The sequence below is a fragment of the Meles meles genome, chromosome 16 (assembly GCF_922984935.1).
Source record: "Meles meles chromosome 16, mMelMel3.1 paternal haplotype, whole genome shotgun sequence".
NCBI lineage: Eukaryota > Metazoa > Chordata > Mammalia > Carnivora > Mustelidae > Meles > Meles meles.
The window spans coordinates 68,373,452-68,387,565 of NC_060081.1; the positions used below are offsets into that span (position 1 = coordinate 68,373,452).

Below are 14,114 nucleotides of genomic sequence, written 5' to 3' on the forward strand. Positions count from 1 at the left end.
GAAGAAGAACCTAAATGTTCAGCAGCCTATTATACTGACACGGGGGTCCTCCTAGTTCCCTGCACTATGAGCCTGGGGCCCTGAGGGTCCCTCGGATGGCCACTGCAAGGCTCCCACTAGCCACTCTTCTTCAGATCAAACACAGACATGTCTTCTCAAAGAGATGAGTGTTCCAAATCAGTAGAAACCAGAATTTCACAGGCCAGTGTGAAAACAGAGGGAAAGGGGGCACAAAAAGACAACAGTGATGGAAATTTTTTTTTAATTTTAAAGATGTTTATTTATTTACTGGGGGAAGGGCACAGGGAGAGAGAGTCTTGAGCAGACTCAGAGCCTGACACAGGGCTCGATCTCACGACCCTGAGATCACAACCTGAGCAGAATTCAAGAGTCTGACACCTAACCAAATGCATCATCCAGGTGGCCTGGAAGGTTTTTTTTTTAAGTTGTAACTTGCCTTTTTCTGTTAGAGTTGGGAATTATAAAAAACATTTTTGCAATATTCAAGGTGAGCACTAATATTCTTTCTTGTTATAAAAGTCCTGCCTACTTAGAAATTTCTGTCCAAATTTTGAATGTATATGTCCAATACCACACACAAAGTTCATTATTTCCCTCCCCCATTCTTTCCTTCCTTGCTAACAGAATCTCGGTTTTTAAATGCAGGTGGGCCCCTCCCTCAGACTCAGGGATGAAACATGGTTCATCTAAGACAGTCATATTTTCCCCCTCCTGTTTGCAGAGATTTGCTTTTCGAGCCAATGGGAGGACGAGGGAAATGGCCGGGGGGGGGGGGGTCGGCTTCTGGGGAAGATGGTCTCTGTCTTTAAAAGGAGAGACCATTTGAGGTGAAGGTCTTTTCACCATTACTCTTTCCACAGACCTTCCTGCTGTGACGTCCAGAGCTGCAGCAACAGTCCCACACCCATGAGGGGACCGTCTTGAGGACAAAAGCCGGCACACTGAGGCTGGTGGGGAAGGAAGGAAGGAGTCTTATTAGCGCTGTGGATGCCTCTCTCCAGACTCTGATGTGAGAAAATTAAATGTCTTTATTGACTAAGCCACTGTTGGGTGGGTTTTCTAATACTCAAAGCTCAACAAATTCCTTACAGACAGACTTGGGAATTATATTCATTCTTTCAGTCACTCAACAAACACTGATTGAGGGCCTTTTCATGGGGGGGGGGGGGGGTTCAGGCTCTATTGGAGAAACTAGTATTCTACCACAAAGAATTTCCCCAGATGTGCCTGCAAAAGAAGGCCGACCTTTATATGTACAGAGATTCATGTTCACCAGGAAAAGACTAATTAAATTAGCTGTTTTCATGGTGTCCCTTTACAAAATAATGTGATAACATAAATTTCTCCAGGATATAGAACGTGATCCATTTTGTATGCATTTTTAAAATTTATTTTATCTTTTATATTCTGAGAACCTGAAGACAACCCTTCCCTACAGCAAAGCTACCTGAAGGGGACAAACTGCCTGTCTTGGAGCCAAGGGCCGGCCCCCAGAGAAGGAGATCCAAGGTGGGACCATCCAAGAAACTACAGTGAGCTAGTTTCCCACCCCAGTTCCATCCCCAACTCACATTCTCTAGTAAACCACCAGCAGGCCCAAGAGCCCTGATGATCCCACTCCTGAGGCTTGAGAGAGAGAAATCTATGGCAATCAGCTGAGACTGACTCCCACCCATGTCTGCCCTCACCACCAGGGCAGCACCCGCTTTCAGTGTTCTCGGGAAGGACGGGTTGCCTTAAGTCCTGTAATCCTGCAGCCATGCTCAGACCCCCGAGCTCTCTCTCCTTGTCCTGGCCCTCCAACAGCACAGGCAAGAAGGTCAGCACAGCCTTTATTGGGGAAAAGCAGTACCACACACCATTGCCCAAACCCACGACTCTGTTTCCCGTGCTCAGGGCCACAGCAGGAACAGAAGCAGAGCAGAGAGGGCAACGAGAGCCCCCAGGAGGGTCACAGTCCCAGGACATCACCCTCTCCTGGCAGCCAGGACAAGCCCCCCGGCATCACCAAAGCAGCTCAGGACAAATCGCGACAGCTAAGGCACCAGGATCCCTGCAGAAAGAAGCAGCAGCAGGTCACACTTTTGCCCTCCTGGCTCCGGCTCCCCCCACCCTAGAGAAGTTCAGCATGCATTGCTCCCCAAAGCCTGGGATGGCTCCCTGTTCCCCCAGACAATCCAGTCCAAACTGGCAGTGAAGATGACTCACTCAGATGTCAACCTTATATCTCCTAGCACCCAAACAGCTCACTCTCGCCCCATCCCGACCCGGGTCCCCAAGTATATCACACACATTCCACCTTTATGCCTTTGCTCACCACCACACCGCCTGTCCAGCATGTTCTCTGCGCTTTCCTCCCTTTGCCACATCCTGCCTAGTCTTTAGGGCCCAGATCCAATCCTACTTTGGCAGAAAGACCTTCCCAAGGAGCCACACCCACTCAGAGCCTAGAATCCCATGCGGTCTATATAAAGGTTTTCCATCTGGGGCTTTGGATCTTTCTCTCCCACCAGACTCTCCCAGCGCAACTCACCTCCGGCAGAATCAGGGCTGGGGGTCCAGTTGGGGTTTGTGGCCAGTTCCACTGGCAGTACAGACGGGACGCAGAAGCGGCCACAGCCTGACTTGCAGCACTTTTCCCCGGCCTGGCAGTTCTCATCCATCATGCAGGTGACAATGCACAGGCCCACCAGAACCTGTGGACACTCACCACCCCGCCCTGCGGGGTCAACAGAAACAGGAGGAGACAGGACTGTCAGCGCCACTGACTCTGGATGCAACTGAGACTCGGAGGCTCCAGACAAATCCATCCCTGACTGTAGCCGGATCATAACCAAAGATCTGCCTGGGAAACCTGGGAGTTAGAGCCTCTGAGAATCAGTGGGGCCGTGAGAGAGCATCTGGACCAGCAGTTTCCAAATGGTCTCCCACGAGTTCCCTGGAGGTCCCTGGGTTCGATACCACTGTGGAGGGGGCTGCGTGGAGTGCCAGGGAAGCCCCCACGCCACGGCTGGGCCTCCCTCTGCCACCCCAGACAAGGTCCGGTGCCCTGCTTTGTGCTCCTCTCATCAGAATTCATTACCGTCTACCTTCCCGGATGAGCTATAAGGACAAGAATCCATCTTCAGATTGAACACTACCTGGGAATCTACACGTTGTCTAAAAACAACATCTGAGCCAGCGGTCCTGAAGTGGAGTTCTACAGTGCCTGCTACGAAAGGAGCATTCGAAAATGTGGATTTGTTTAAAAATACACATGTTGAAACAAAGAAATCAGATCAGGAATGCTTTTATCTGTTGCGGATATGTTGCTAAGGATCTGGTCAGAAAACCGTGACCTTGGGCAACTCCCTCACCTTACAGATGAAGAAACTGGCTCAGGACAAGTCTGCTTCCCTGAGGTTACGGAGCCGGTCAGCAGCAGAACCAAGACCAGAAGCCACACCACCCGTCTTCCAGTATGGGAACTTTTCCTTCTAACTCACACTGCCTTCCCCTAGTTCTTTCAACAACAGTGCGGGCCCCTGGGTGGCTTTCGGCTGGGTCTAGGAGGACAGGAGGGATGAGAACTCTGACTCCTCCCAGGAAGGGAAAGACCAGAAGGCCACAGATGGCTCCCTCCCCAACCCACCCTGAAACTCAAGAATCCCTTCCCCAAGGGGCCAACATACCTCCCTGAATGTCTCCGCGGCATGAGTGGCCACAGCCGGTACTGCAACACTTATACCCCTGGGGACAGGACTCGTCCCCGTCACACAGCTCCTCGCACGGAAGGGGGTCAGCAGGACATTCGCCACCAGACTCTGCCACAGAATCAAAGCATGGGACCCAGAGGTGTTCAGAGCCAGTGTTTCCAGTTATTTTCACTGTGACTCCTGAGTTTTATTACATTATACATATTTCATTGTGTATGTTAATCCGTATGCGTGCTTAAAATATGTATTTATGTGCATATACGTAGGTACTTTACAGTCTTTCTATTTCTTTTTTTTTTAAGATGTATTTATTTAACAGACAGAGATGACAAGTAGGCAGAGAGGCAGGCAGAGAGAGGGGGGGAAACAGGCTCCCTGCTGAGCAGAGAGCCCGACGTGGGGCTCAATCCCAGGACCCCGAGATCACGATCTGAGCCGAAGGCAGAGGCTTTAACCCACTGAGCCACCCAGGCGCCCCTCTTTTTTTTTTTTTTTTTAATTCTGGTCATTGACTACTAAAGTGGTCTCAAGACTCGCAGTCTGGAAAACATATGGAGATCTAACCCACTGTGACAAACACTGAGCCCCGCATTCACTGTCCCTCCCTCCTTCCCATGGTAGACACCTATAGTGGTGGCCCCCAGGGAGCCACACCTCCCATATGGTCTCTGGGCTGGACTGTGTGTCTTGCTTTGATGAACAAGACACCAGCAAGCATGACGCAAGTAGGGGCTTGATAAGCACCTGTGTGTGGGGGTTTGTCGGCTTAAAACACCCCCCGCCTTAGAAACCAGCCGCTTTGCCATGAAGAAGCTTGAGCTCAACTCCAGAATGAGGAGATGCCCCAAAGAGAGAGAAGCTGGATGAAGAGACGCATCCTGCCCGGTCCAGCCACCGTCAAGTTCCCCGCTGGGCCCCCAGCTGCACGCAGCTGCATGAGTGACCTAGCTTCACCGTGTGGGCAGAAGAACGGCCCAGGTGAGCCCCGCCAACCCAAACAGCCATGGGAAAGAGGCAACTGTTGTTATTTTGAGCCACTAAGTTTGGGAAGTATTTGTTATGCAGCCCTGGACACCTGAAGCACTTGCTAATGAGACCACAGTTGTGTTGGAGAGGCAGTGAGCCCAGCCAGCTGCGAAGCTTTGCTTCCCCAAGTTACCATGTAACTAGGAGTGGCCACAGACATGACAGAAGCTGGAAAAACGTTTGCACTCTTCAGCCAACTACTGCACCTTTCAAACTGCGCCCTGACTTCTCTTCCTTCCAGTGCAAAGACAGACCTAACCCAGGGAGGTGGAGCCATCTTCTTTCAACCACGAGGCAACGAGTACGACGAAGCCAAGGAAGGCAAAAGGGAAGGAAAAAAAAATAAATAACCTCATCCTTGTCAGTATCGTGGAACCAGCCCTGGTCCCCACTTCAGGACTTCTTGTTACATGAGGAAAAAGGAACCCCTATTTCATTAATTTTCTGTTGCATACAGCCAAGCACATCCATGATGTGCCCCTTCACCACCCCTCTGAAGATAGCGACGCCCAGAGAAGAGAAGGGGTTTGCCCAGAATGACAGAGTGAGTCAGTGGCAAAGCAGGACAAAACTCAGCCTCTGGTTTGCAAGCAAGCACTCTTCCTACGACACCATCCTTAAAACACGCAGGCCCCGGGCCAGATCCCCTGGAGCAGGCACGCCCTAGGAACCCACATCCAAACCAAACTGCCTCGCCATGACTCATTCATCTCAGTGTTTATTTCAGCTTCTTTAAGTGGAGAAAAGAAGCGACAGGCTATTAAAAGCATTGTGGAAAACCGAAGCAGGACTGGCCCAGTGCCTCTGAGTTGGGACATGTAAGTACAATTGCCTATGGCTGGCTCTGGGAAGTCCGCCATGATGGAAAAAAGCCAGCGTTGGCCTCCCAGGAGGCTATGTGCAGCTGACAATCAGGGTCTAATAACCCGGCATCACAGGATTTTCCTGAACAGTCCCTATTTCAAAGAATCTCTGCCATTGTCAGAACACATCGAATCTGATTTTTTTATCCAGAACACATGGTCACGCTAATTGCCAGATGTGCCTTTCCACACCTCCCCACCTGCTCGACAAACACTAAAATCTATTTAACAAAGAATGAAGCCTTTCATCCCACAGTTGAGAAGGTTGGGCATAAAAAAAAAAAAAATCTCTGGTGGGAAAAACCTAGCAATATAACTTCTCATGGGGTTACACAGGGCAGCACCCTTCCCAGATGTCACCATTTTGCTGAGCTTGGCCCTGAAGTGACTAATGCCAGGAGCATTCTGCTACTCCTCATCCCCAGGACCAGGCACGGAGAAACCTCTACTCTCTTCCAGACTAGGCTTCCTTGAGGTCCCTGGAGTTTTGTCAAATAGTAGACACAGTGAAGGGACTCTTGGGGAACAGGCTGAAGCCCTGAGGGTCAGAGCACATGCCCTTTGACCAGTACCCACCACGGCCACCACTGCATCCCCCATGAATTCCTGCCAAATAATTCCCTACTTTCAGCTCAAACACTGGAACTGATGGCTTCCAAGCCAGACTATGCCATCCTTACAATTTTTAAGATTTATTTATCTATTTATTTTAAAGAGAGAGGGAGAGAGAGCACAAGTCTGAGAGGCAGAGGGGAAAAGAGAGAGAGAGAGAGAATCTCAAGCAGACTCTGCGCTGAGCATAGAGCCTGATGCTGGGGGCCATCTCGTAACCCTGAGACCACGACCTGAGTCAAAATCAAGAGTCAGCTGCTTAACCAACTGAGCCACTCGGGCACCCTACTCTTAACACTTTATACTCAACTGAAATCTGGATGTCTAGAAGTTCTATCCATCAGTCCTTGTCCTATGCCTAGAAACCTTGTGAAAACATGGCTAGCTAGCACCATCATCCCAGACAGGACCCTCTGCCTCTCACTGTCTCAGGTTTCCCAAACTAGGTAAGCTCAGTTCCTCATACCACATGGTTTCCCGGTACCTCATAGTTATCTAACCAGGAATCGGGATGAGAAAGAGGAATGAGAGTCAGAATGGGAATGGTCATCCCCACCCTTCAAATATGCCCCATCCCAAGACCCAAGTTATCACACACCAAAAAAGTGGAGTAAAAACCTGACACCAGGAAAGACATAGGCTTTACTATTGCCCTAGCTCTAACCTTCCACTATATTTGAGGGAAGGACAGTGGTGCTGATAGAAAAGTGAAATCTCAAAACTTCTTAAGCCAAGAAGGGCCCTCTGAGCCATCATATCTCCCCTTGCAAACAGACAGCCAGACATCCAGAAAAGGAACAAGACTGGCCTGTGGTCAATGGTGGCAGAACTGGGTCCCAAATTCCCAGCTCTGACACCAGGACTGATGATGTGGTTCTTTAAGCCACATGATTGTGATTCCCTACATTCCATGAGGATTACCCAAGAATAAGAGGTGGGACTCATTCACGGGGAGATTGGGTGGCTCCCTGCTCAACAGGGAGTCTGCTTCTCCCTCTCCCTCTGCCCCTCTGGTGCTGCTTCTCTTTCTCTCTCTCACTCACTCTCTCAAATAAATAAATAAATCTTTATTTTTAAGTCTCCTAATAAAGAAATCTTTTTAAACAGATTTTTTAAAATAAAGTAAAATGAAAACCAGACTGGTCCTCTCTTCCCTGCTTTTACAAGCCCTGCAAAGGATTCCCAGTGCGTTTAGAACAAAGCCTTAGACAGAAGCCCTGGAGACTAACCCGAAATCTGGACTCTCCCTAAGCGGAGCCACCTTCCTTCTCTTTCCCTTTCCTCCAACCCCACTGACCTCCTTTCACTTCCTTGAAACAGTAAGCTCTTCCCTACTCCCAGCCTTGGCCCGTGCAGCTCCCGCTCATCCTCCAGGTTGAAAGGACACCTCCTAGCCTCTGCCTTTGGTTCGGGTCATGATCTCGGGGTCCTGGGATCGAGCCCCACATCGGGCTCTCTGCTCGTCGGGGAGCCTGCTTCCCTTCCTCTCTCTCTGCCTGCCTCTCTGCCTACTTGTGATCTCTGTCTGTCAAGAATAAATAGAATCTTTAAAAAAAAAAAAGAAAGAAAGAAAGAAAGAAAGGACACCTCCTCTCCAGCTCGCTTTGATGTCCCTTTGCAGCCCTCATCACAGTTGGTACCCAGTATTTATAATCACGGCGGCCTTGCTCACCACGGGACACATAAGCCAGCCAGGCAGAGGCTCGATAGGTAGTGAGCGAGGGAGAAAGTGGGGGAGTGGACAGACAGGTCAGACTTGGGAGGGTGGGGAGGGAATCTGAACAGAGAGGTGCTGGGCATCCCAGCACAAGCTGCTGAACGTTATTTGTCAGGTTTTCTAAAGGCTTTTTAAATACATCTCTCTGGACGCCTGGGTAGCTGTTATTGAGCATCTACCTTTGGCTCCGGTCGTGATCCCAGGGTCGTGGGACTGAGTCCCGCATCGGGCTCCCTGCTCGGCGGGAAGCCTGCTTCTCCCTCTCCTGCTCCCCCTGCTCGTGTTTCCTCTCTTGCTGTCTCTCTGTCATAGAAATACATAGAATCTCTTAAAATAATAAATAAATAAATTCTTCCAAAGTGTATGATATAGACCCCCAGTGTGATGGGTTTAGGAGATGGGGGCTTTGGGAGGTGACAAGGTCGTTGGAGGGGAGCCCCCATGAAGGGGACACTGCCACACTGCACCCTTCCACCCTGTGAGCTCCCGGGGAAGACATGGCAGTCTGTGAACCAGGAAGCTGGCTTTCCCCAGACACTGAATATGCTGGCATCTTAATCTTGGACTTCTCAGCCTCTAGAATTTAAGACATACATTTCTTTTATTTATAAGCCACCCAGTCCATGGTATCCCGTTCTAGCTGCCCAAAGGGCATTATCACTCTTTGAGGTAAGTACACTCATCCCCACTTTCCATAGACAAAGGCCAGGACCGGAGAGGCCACACAGCAAGCAGAGAAGCCACGGCTCACATCATACTCAGACCAGAGCTGCCTCGCGGGGCAGGTCCCAGTGTCTGCCCCGAGCCCTCGGGCGGCCTGATCGTCCCACCGCCTTTCCAAGCCGACCAGCACTGGCTCTGGTAAAACTGGCCGTGTCAGAGCTGAGGGAGAGCAGGAACTGTTCAGGGCCCAGGACGGACAGCCTCCTGTGACGCCGAGTGTAGTAACCAGTCCCACTGAACAGCCCAGCCTGGGACTGGAGCCCTAGGAAAGTCTTTACCTACTAAGAGTGCAGCCAGTTCGGCCTTCTGCTAGAGGAGGACCCACACTCAGCCAGTAAGTACGCTCCGGGAGATCTGCAGGGAGGCCACTGTTGCAGGCTGCCTGGCCCCAAGGGAGGAGGCAGCCCTGTCTGGCCTGGCCAGGGCCCAGAGCTGTTCACAAAGGGCCTGGCCTAGGTGCCAGCCTGTCCCTCAGCCCCTGTCACTTGGCCATCAGCTTCACACACTGGTAGACTGTGCTGGGCCCTGCAGGCTGGCGGTGAGTGACTGGCCTGACACAGGTTCCCAGGCTCTGGTTCCAAAACGTGGCCAAAAGAGTCCTGGCAAGGAAGACAACCCTCTATTCTCTCTTACGGGCAGGGCGCCTGAGAGAGCTGCGGAAGCCAGACAGAGACAGCCCCACGGGGTCCAGGGAAGGGGCTGCTACCTGGTGAGGTTTGGCTGAAAGGAAAGAGGCGGTCACATGGGTCTCCAAGAGGAAGAGGTCAGGGGAGGAGAAAGCAATCCTGGTTCTTGATAAAAGGGGCTGGTTAGCAACCGCACTCCTGAGGAAGCCCAACATAGCAGGCAACAGGAAGGGAGCCAATGTCCACTGAGGGCTAAACACTTTACATACTTTGAACCTTTACAACAACCTCCAAGGCTTATTCTCTCCATTTGACAAAGAAGGGAAATGTGGCCCAGGGAAGCAGAAGACACTTGACCAGGGACCCGCTCGCCGGTAACCGGGGAGCCCCGGGCTTGAACCCAGCTCTCTGATGACCAAAATATAAGCTTTTCTACTGGAATAGCTGCCACATGTGCTCACAGAGAATGATTCCACTTTCTTTAGAAAACATAACGGAAGGTGTGATGTAAGACCCCATTTAATGCCGTGAAGAAAAAGTAAAACTTAGGCACTAACTTATCAAGAAGTATTTCAAAACTATAAAACACCCTGAAATACACCAAACACAGCTAGACAATAGGAAGACATAAAGATTCAACATAAAAATGTCCGTTGTGCCTAAGTTAATTTTTTAAAGATTTTATCAATTTGAAAGAGAAAGAGGGAAAGAGCGAGCAAGAGCAGGGCACGGGGCAGAGGGAGAGGGAGAAGCAGACTCCCCGCTGAGCAGGGATCCCAATGTGGGGCTCGATCTCAGGACCCCGAGATCATGACCTGAGCCAAAGGCGGATGTTTAACCCACTGAGCCACCCAGGTGCCCCCCTGAAATTAATTTTTATCTCTAACATCTCTCTAAAAAAAAGCAGCCTCCGTATTTTCGGGGGGGGGGGGGGTAGTGCGAAACAATATCATAATAAAATCTATTTGGAAGCACAAACAAGCAAAGTTAACCATAAAAATCTGGAAACGACAGGGACATGAGAAGGAACAAGCCACGGAGAGACACTGTCAATTTCTAATACTTTTTGGAGGCCTCTCAGGGGCCAGGGGAGGAGGCAAACACGAGAGCAGAAAGTTCCGCAAGCCACCGATCTCCCTGCTGGCAGCCTCCTCTGCCTGTCTGGATCCAATACCACAGATCATCCTGGCTGGGGTACCTTTTATCTATGGTTTGTCCGTTTGTTTTTAAGTTCTCAGAATTTGGCAGGCAGTTATTGTTGCTCAAAGTAAGGAAAAACCAGTAACAGTATGGTGTGGGCTTATTTGAGAAAGGAGACGGCAGGCCAGCGAGCCCGGGGACGCCCAGGGCAATATTTCTTACCCAGCTTGGGTTTAGTGACTGGGACCACACAGCGCTTGTTGCAGCCAAACGTGCAGCATTTCTCTGTACCTGGGCAAGTCTCATCAGTGACGCAACTTTGGAAGCAGGATTGTTTCCGAACAGCCCTGGGACAATCTCCTTTCCTCCCTGTAGGGAAAAAGGGAGACAGCCACACACACAAGAAAGAGAGAGAGAGAGAGAGAGAGAGAGTAGTGCCCGGTGGCTCCCACAGGTTTAGCAAAGGGGAAAATCAAAGAAAGGAAGGAAGCCCTGAGCTTCTTTAGGACGCTCAACCCTGGTGCTAAAGCAAAGACAATAACCATGATGAGAGCTCACATTTACTGAGTTCACCTTGTGCCAGGAACCTCTCATTTGATCCTCATAACAATCCCAAGAGGTACAAACCATTATCCCCATTTTACAGGTGAGGAAATCATGGCTTAAAAGCTTAACGCTTACAAAGAGCGGCTTACGGCTTATTTTCAGCAAGAACAGTCTCCCTGGCTTGAGATCTACTCTTGTGATCACTGCCTCTAACAGGCTTCCCCTCACAGTTTGGCCCCCCCAGCCTTCACGGGAGCCCCGGGTGCAAATAAAAGGCAGAGATCATCAGTGTGTCTTCTTTTCTGATAGAGGACAAAGAACTGGGGGTTGCACGATTAAAGAAGAAATCCCCAAACCTGGGAGAGAGGCTGCAGACAAGCTCCATTTCCAGAGCCCATCTAGGAGGTAGGAGGCTCTCTGGGTCTTTCTAGCCCAGAGGCAAGGTCAGAGAGCACACCTGGATTGTGCCCCTCCAGCCAACATACCTTCTGGAAGGCCTCCTCGGCAGGCACGACCGCAGCCGGTGCTGCAGCACTTTTGCCCGGCGGGACACGACGCATCCCCCTGGCACAGCTCTCTGCACGGCTGCTCATCAGGAGGGCATTCTCCTGCTTTCACTGCAAAAGATGTCCCACAAGGTTGAGGTGACCGGCTAAGCCTCAAGAAATGGGGAATGGAAGCCGAGCATTTCAAGGCTCTTCGGGCTCTGCCAACATGCCTATCAAAGACACCTCTGCCACTGCTGTCCCCTCCCCTCACACAACCCCTGACCCTTGCCCACCACTACTGAATGTGGGGCCACTTTGCAGATAAAGAGAGGGAAAGGTTGGTGTGATCCTGCTCATATTTAAGGAGCTCTAGCGAAAAGCCAGAACCTCTACTGAGCCAGACTGGAAGGCCTACCTCCTCGTCCAGAGAGGGTAGAGAAAGCCAGTAAGACCTATCCCAGCTGTCCTGAGAATCTATGCAACCAGTCCTATCCTACAGAGATGACCATCTCCACAAATGAGGACTCTCACTCCAGGAAGAGGCAGGGAAGGTATTCTTCTTAGTCACTTTCTGTTACTGTTAGCCGGCGAGCCCAAATAATAGCTTACCATGCTCTCCTGCAGCCACCCAGGATGTCAGGGACCCAAGAGCAAGAAGGGCCCTCAGGAGGAAGAGGCAGCTCAGCATGACGATGGTGCCGAGAGTTGAGACGAGCGCTCAGTCCAGGCGGGAGGTGTACACCTTGCCCAGGGCACCCACCAAGGGATGGGCAGGACTAGGAGACTGCCCTAAACCCAGCCCCAAAGTCTTCCCTTTCGCACTATTCCCCCCAAGGATTAGTCTCCTGACAAGAAGAAAAGTGACTGGTTGCTGGTATGTGGGGAAATTCCCGGCACGCCCAAAGGCACACGCGATGACGGTGAACAAAGTCTGTAATGGAACATACACGGCAGCCGTGGACAATGAGGAAGAACCTGATGGGCACTTGGGGGAAATGAGGGATGGCCACTGGATACCGGATCAAAGGGAGCCCTAAAGGGCTTTGGAAGGACACAGCTGCAGCCAAAGTGACGGAGGGAAGGACCAGAGATGCAACTTAGTCATAACCAAAGCTAATAAAATGGAGTGTGGCTCCTGTTCATCCTAGCAACCTAGAAAACAGAGGATGGAGCAGACTACTTAGAAACCATGAAGAAAAACTACAATAAAGTCATATTTGAGTTTGTTCAGAATGAATACAAATGCACCAAGCACCTACATCTTCGTCTGTCTAGCCCATACAGGTCATTTTTGGATGGTATGAAGGCTAGTTCACAGAACCCAAAAGAAGTTGCTATGACTCAAGTAGTCTAGACCATCTATCCTCCCTTTCTTCATCTCCTCTTCCTCTATTTCGTTTGACTTATCTGTCCTGCTTATGACTTTGGTCAGACATGATATTTAGTGGTATCCACTGAGACTGCTTAACCTGTAAAATTAAAGAGCAGAGGAAATTCAAGGCTTAAAGTAAAATTCTCCTTAATAGAGCCAAAGAGTTTGGTGCTGAAGAGTTGCCTTATTGTTTTAAGGCTGATATTGGAGCATGGATATATTTAACATTTGTTGACTTAACAACAATTTGATGACTTAACATGTGTTTTGTATGTATCATTTATTTTAATCCTCACAATAATCTTGCGGAGGTAATAAAAACTGGTTCAGAGGGGTTGAGAAAGAATACCCAAGGTCATAAAGCTAGTAAGTGGTGGTTACCAGAATTTAATAATAGTAACGACGAGAGTATTGCTTGAGGGCTTACTTGCACCACAATTCTAAGTGCTTTATATGTATTAAGTCACTTAATCCTCACTGCAACCCTGTGAATTAAGTACTATTATCCCCGCTCTACAGATGGGGAAACTGAGGCACAGAAAGAAACATACGTCACACAGTTAAGAGGTGGTATACCAAAGGCAGGCACCCCAATTCCATAGTCAGTGTTCTTAATCACCATATCATCCTGGATTTGAAGTCAGATCTTTCTACATGAAAAACTCGTACTTTTTACTACCCCGTATTGCCACCTGGTAAAAGTAACTTTCTCTACTACCCATAAATCGATCCAGTTCTATTCACGAACATCTCACCTCTAAGCCAGAGCTAAGGGGAGCTCTGAGGAACTCCACAGCTGTTAAACCCCTACATCCCCTGCCCATCCCAGAATCACCCGTCCGCAGAGAGCAGCCCAGCTCCCTAGGGCTTGGGGAGTCCTCCCAGCCTTCATTATGATGCTTTCAGATAAAATAGGCAGCCCCTGGGGCTTAGCCCTAGAAGGACCCTGTGGGCCAGACCCCCTCTTGGGATTGAGTTTTGGGTCCCCGCATTAGACCGACTCTACGGCTTTCAAAGACTGAACTGCAGGCGCCGCTGTGCTCGCCCCCTCCTCCTGCCCCGCACTTCACCAGCCAGCGCCCAGAGGGAAGATCCCCGGGACCAAACACCCACAGTCTGCACCCGAGGCGCGGCGCCGCCCTAGCAAAGCCCAGGCCACCGCGCTCACTGCGCCGTTAGGAGTCCGGGACCCCACCGAGACGCGGCCTTGCGGTTCCCATAGAAACCCAGCAGCTCGCGGCGGCGCGCTTCCGGGTCGGCGCGCGGCGCGTTCCAATGACGTCAC

The 14,114-nt window shown here is 50.4% G+C and overlaps 1 protein-coding gene across 5 annotated transcripts; it reads right to left on the reverse strand.

Annotated features, from left to right (window-relative positions):
- Window positions 1-328: 328 nt before the first annotated feature.
- On the reverse strand, window positions 329-14,067 carry WFDC3 (WAP four-disulfide core domain 3). 5 transcript variants are annotated; one of them, XR_006815399.1, is made up of 7 exons: window positions 12,067-14,067; window positions 11,455-11,586; window positions 10,646-10,792; window positions 3,693-3,824; window positions 2,555-2,740; window positions 1,881-2,074; window positions 329-1,025 (listed from the first exon to the last, which is right to left on the reverse strand). XR_006815399.1 is itself a non-coding variant. In XM_045981863.1 (7 exons), exons 2-7 carry the CDS (start codon window positions 12,143-12,145, stop codon window positions 2,058-2,060), a joined length of 693 nt encoding a protein of 230 aa, XP_045837819.1. In that variant the 5' UTR covers window positions 12,146-12,609; window positions 13,998-14,067; the 3' UTR covers window positions 1,780-2,057. The 5 variants fall into 5 exon arrangements, 4 of the variants coding, with proteins under 4 accessions (XP_045837819.1, XP_045837817.1, XP_045837818.1 ...); XM_045981863.1 differs by lacking the exon at window positions 329-1,025 and having other exon boundaries at window positions 1,780-2,074; window positions 12,067-12,609; window positions 13,998-14,067; XM_045981861.1 differs by lacking the exon at window positions 329-1,025 and having other exon boundaries at window positions 1,780-2,074; window positions 12,067-12,609; window positions 13,943-14,067.
- Between the last annotated feature and the right edge of the window lie 47 nt (window positions 14,068-14,114).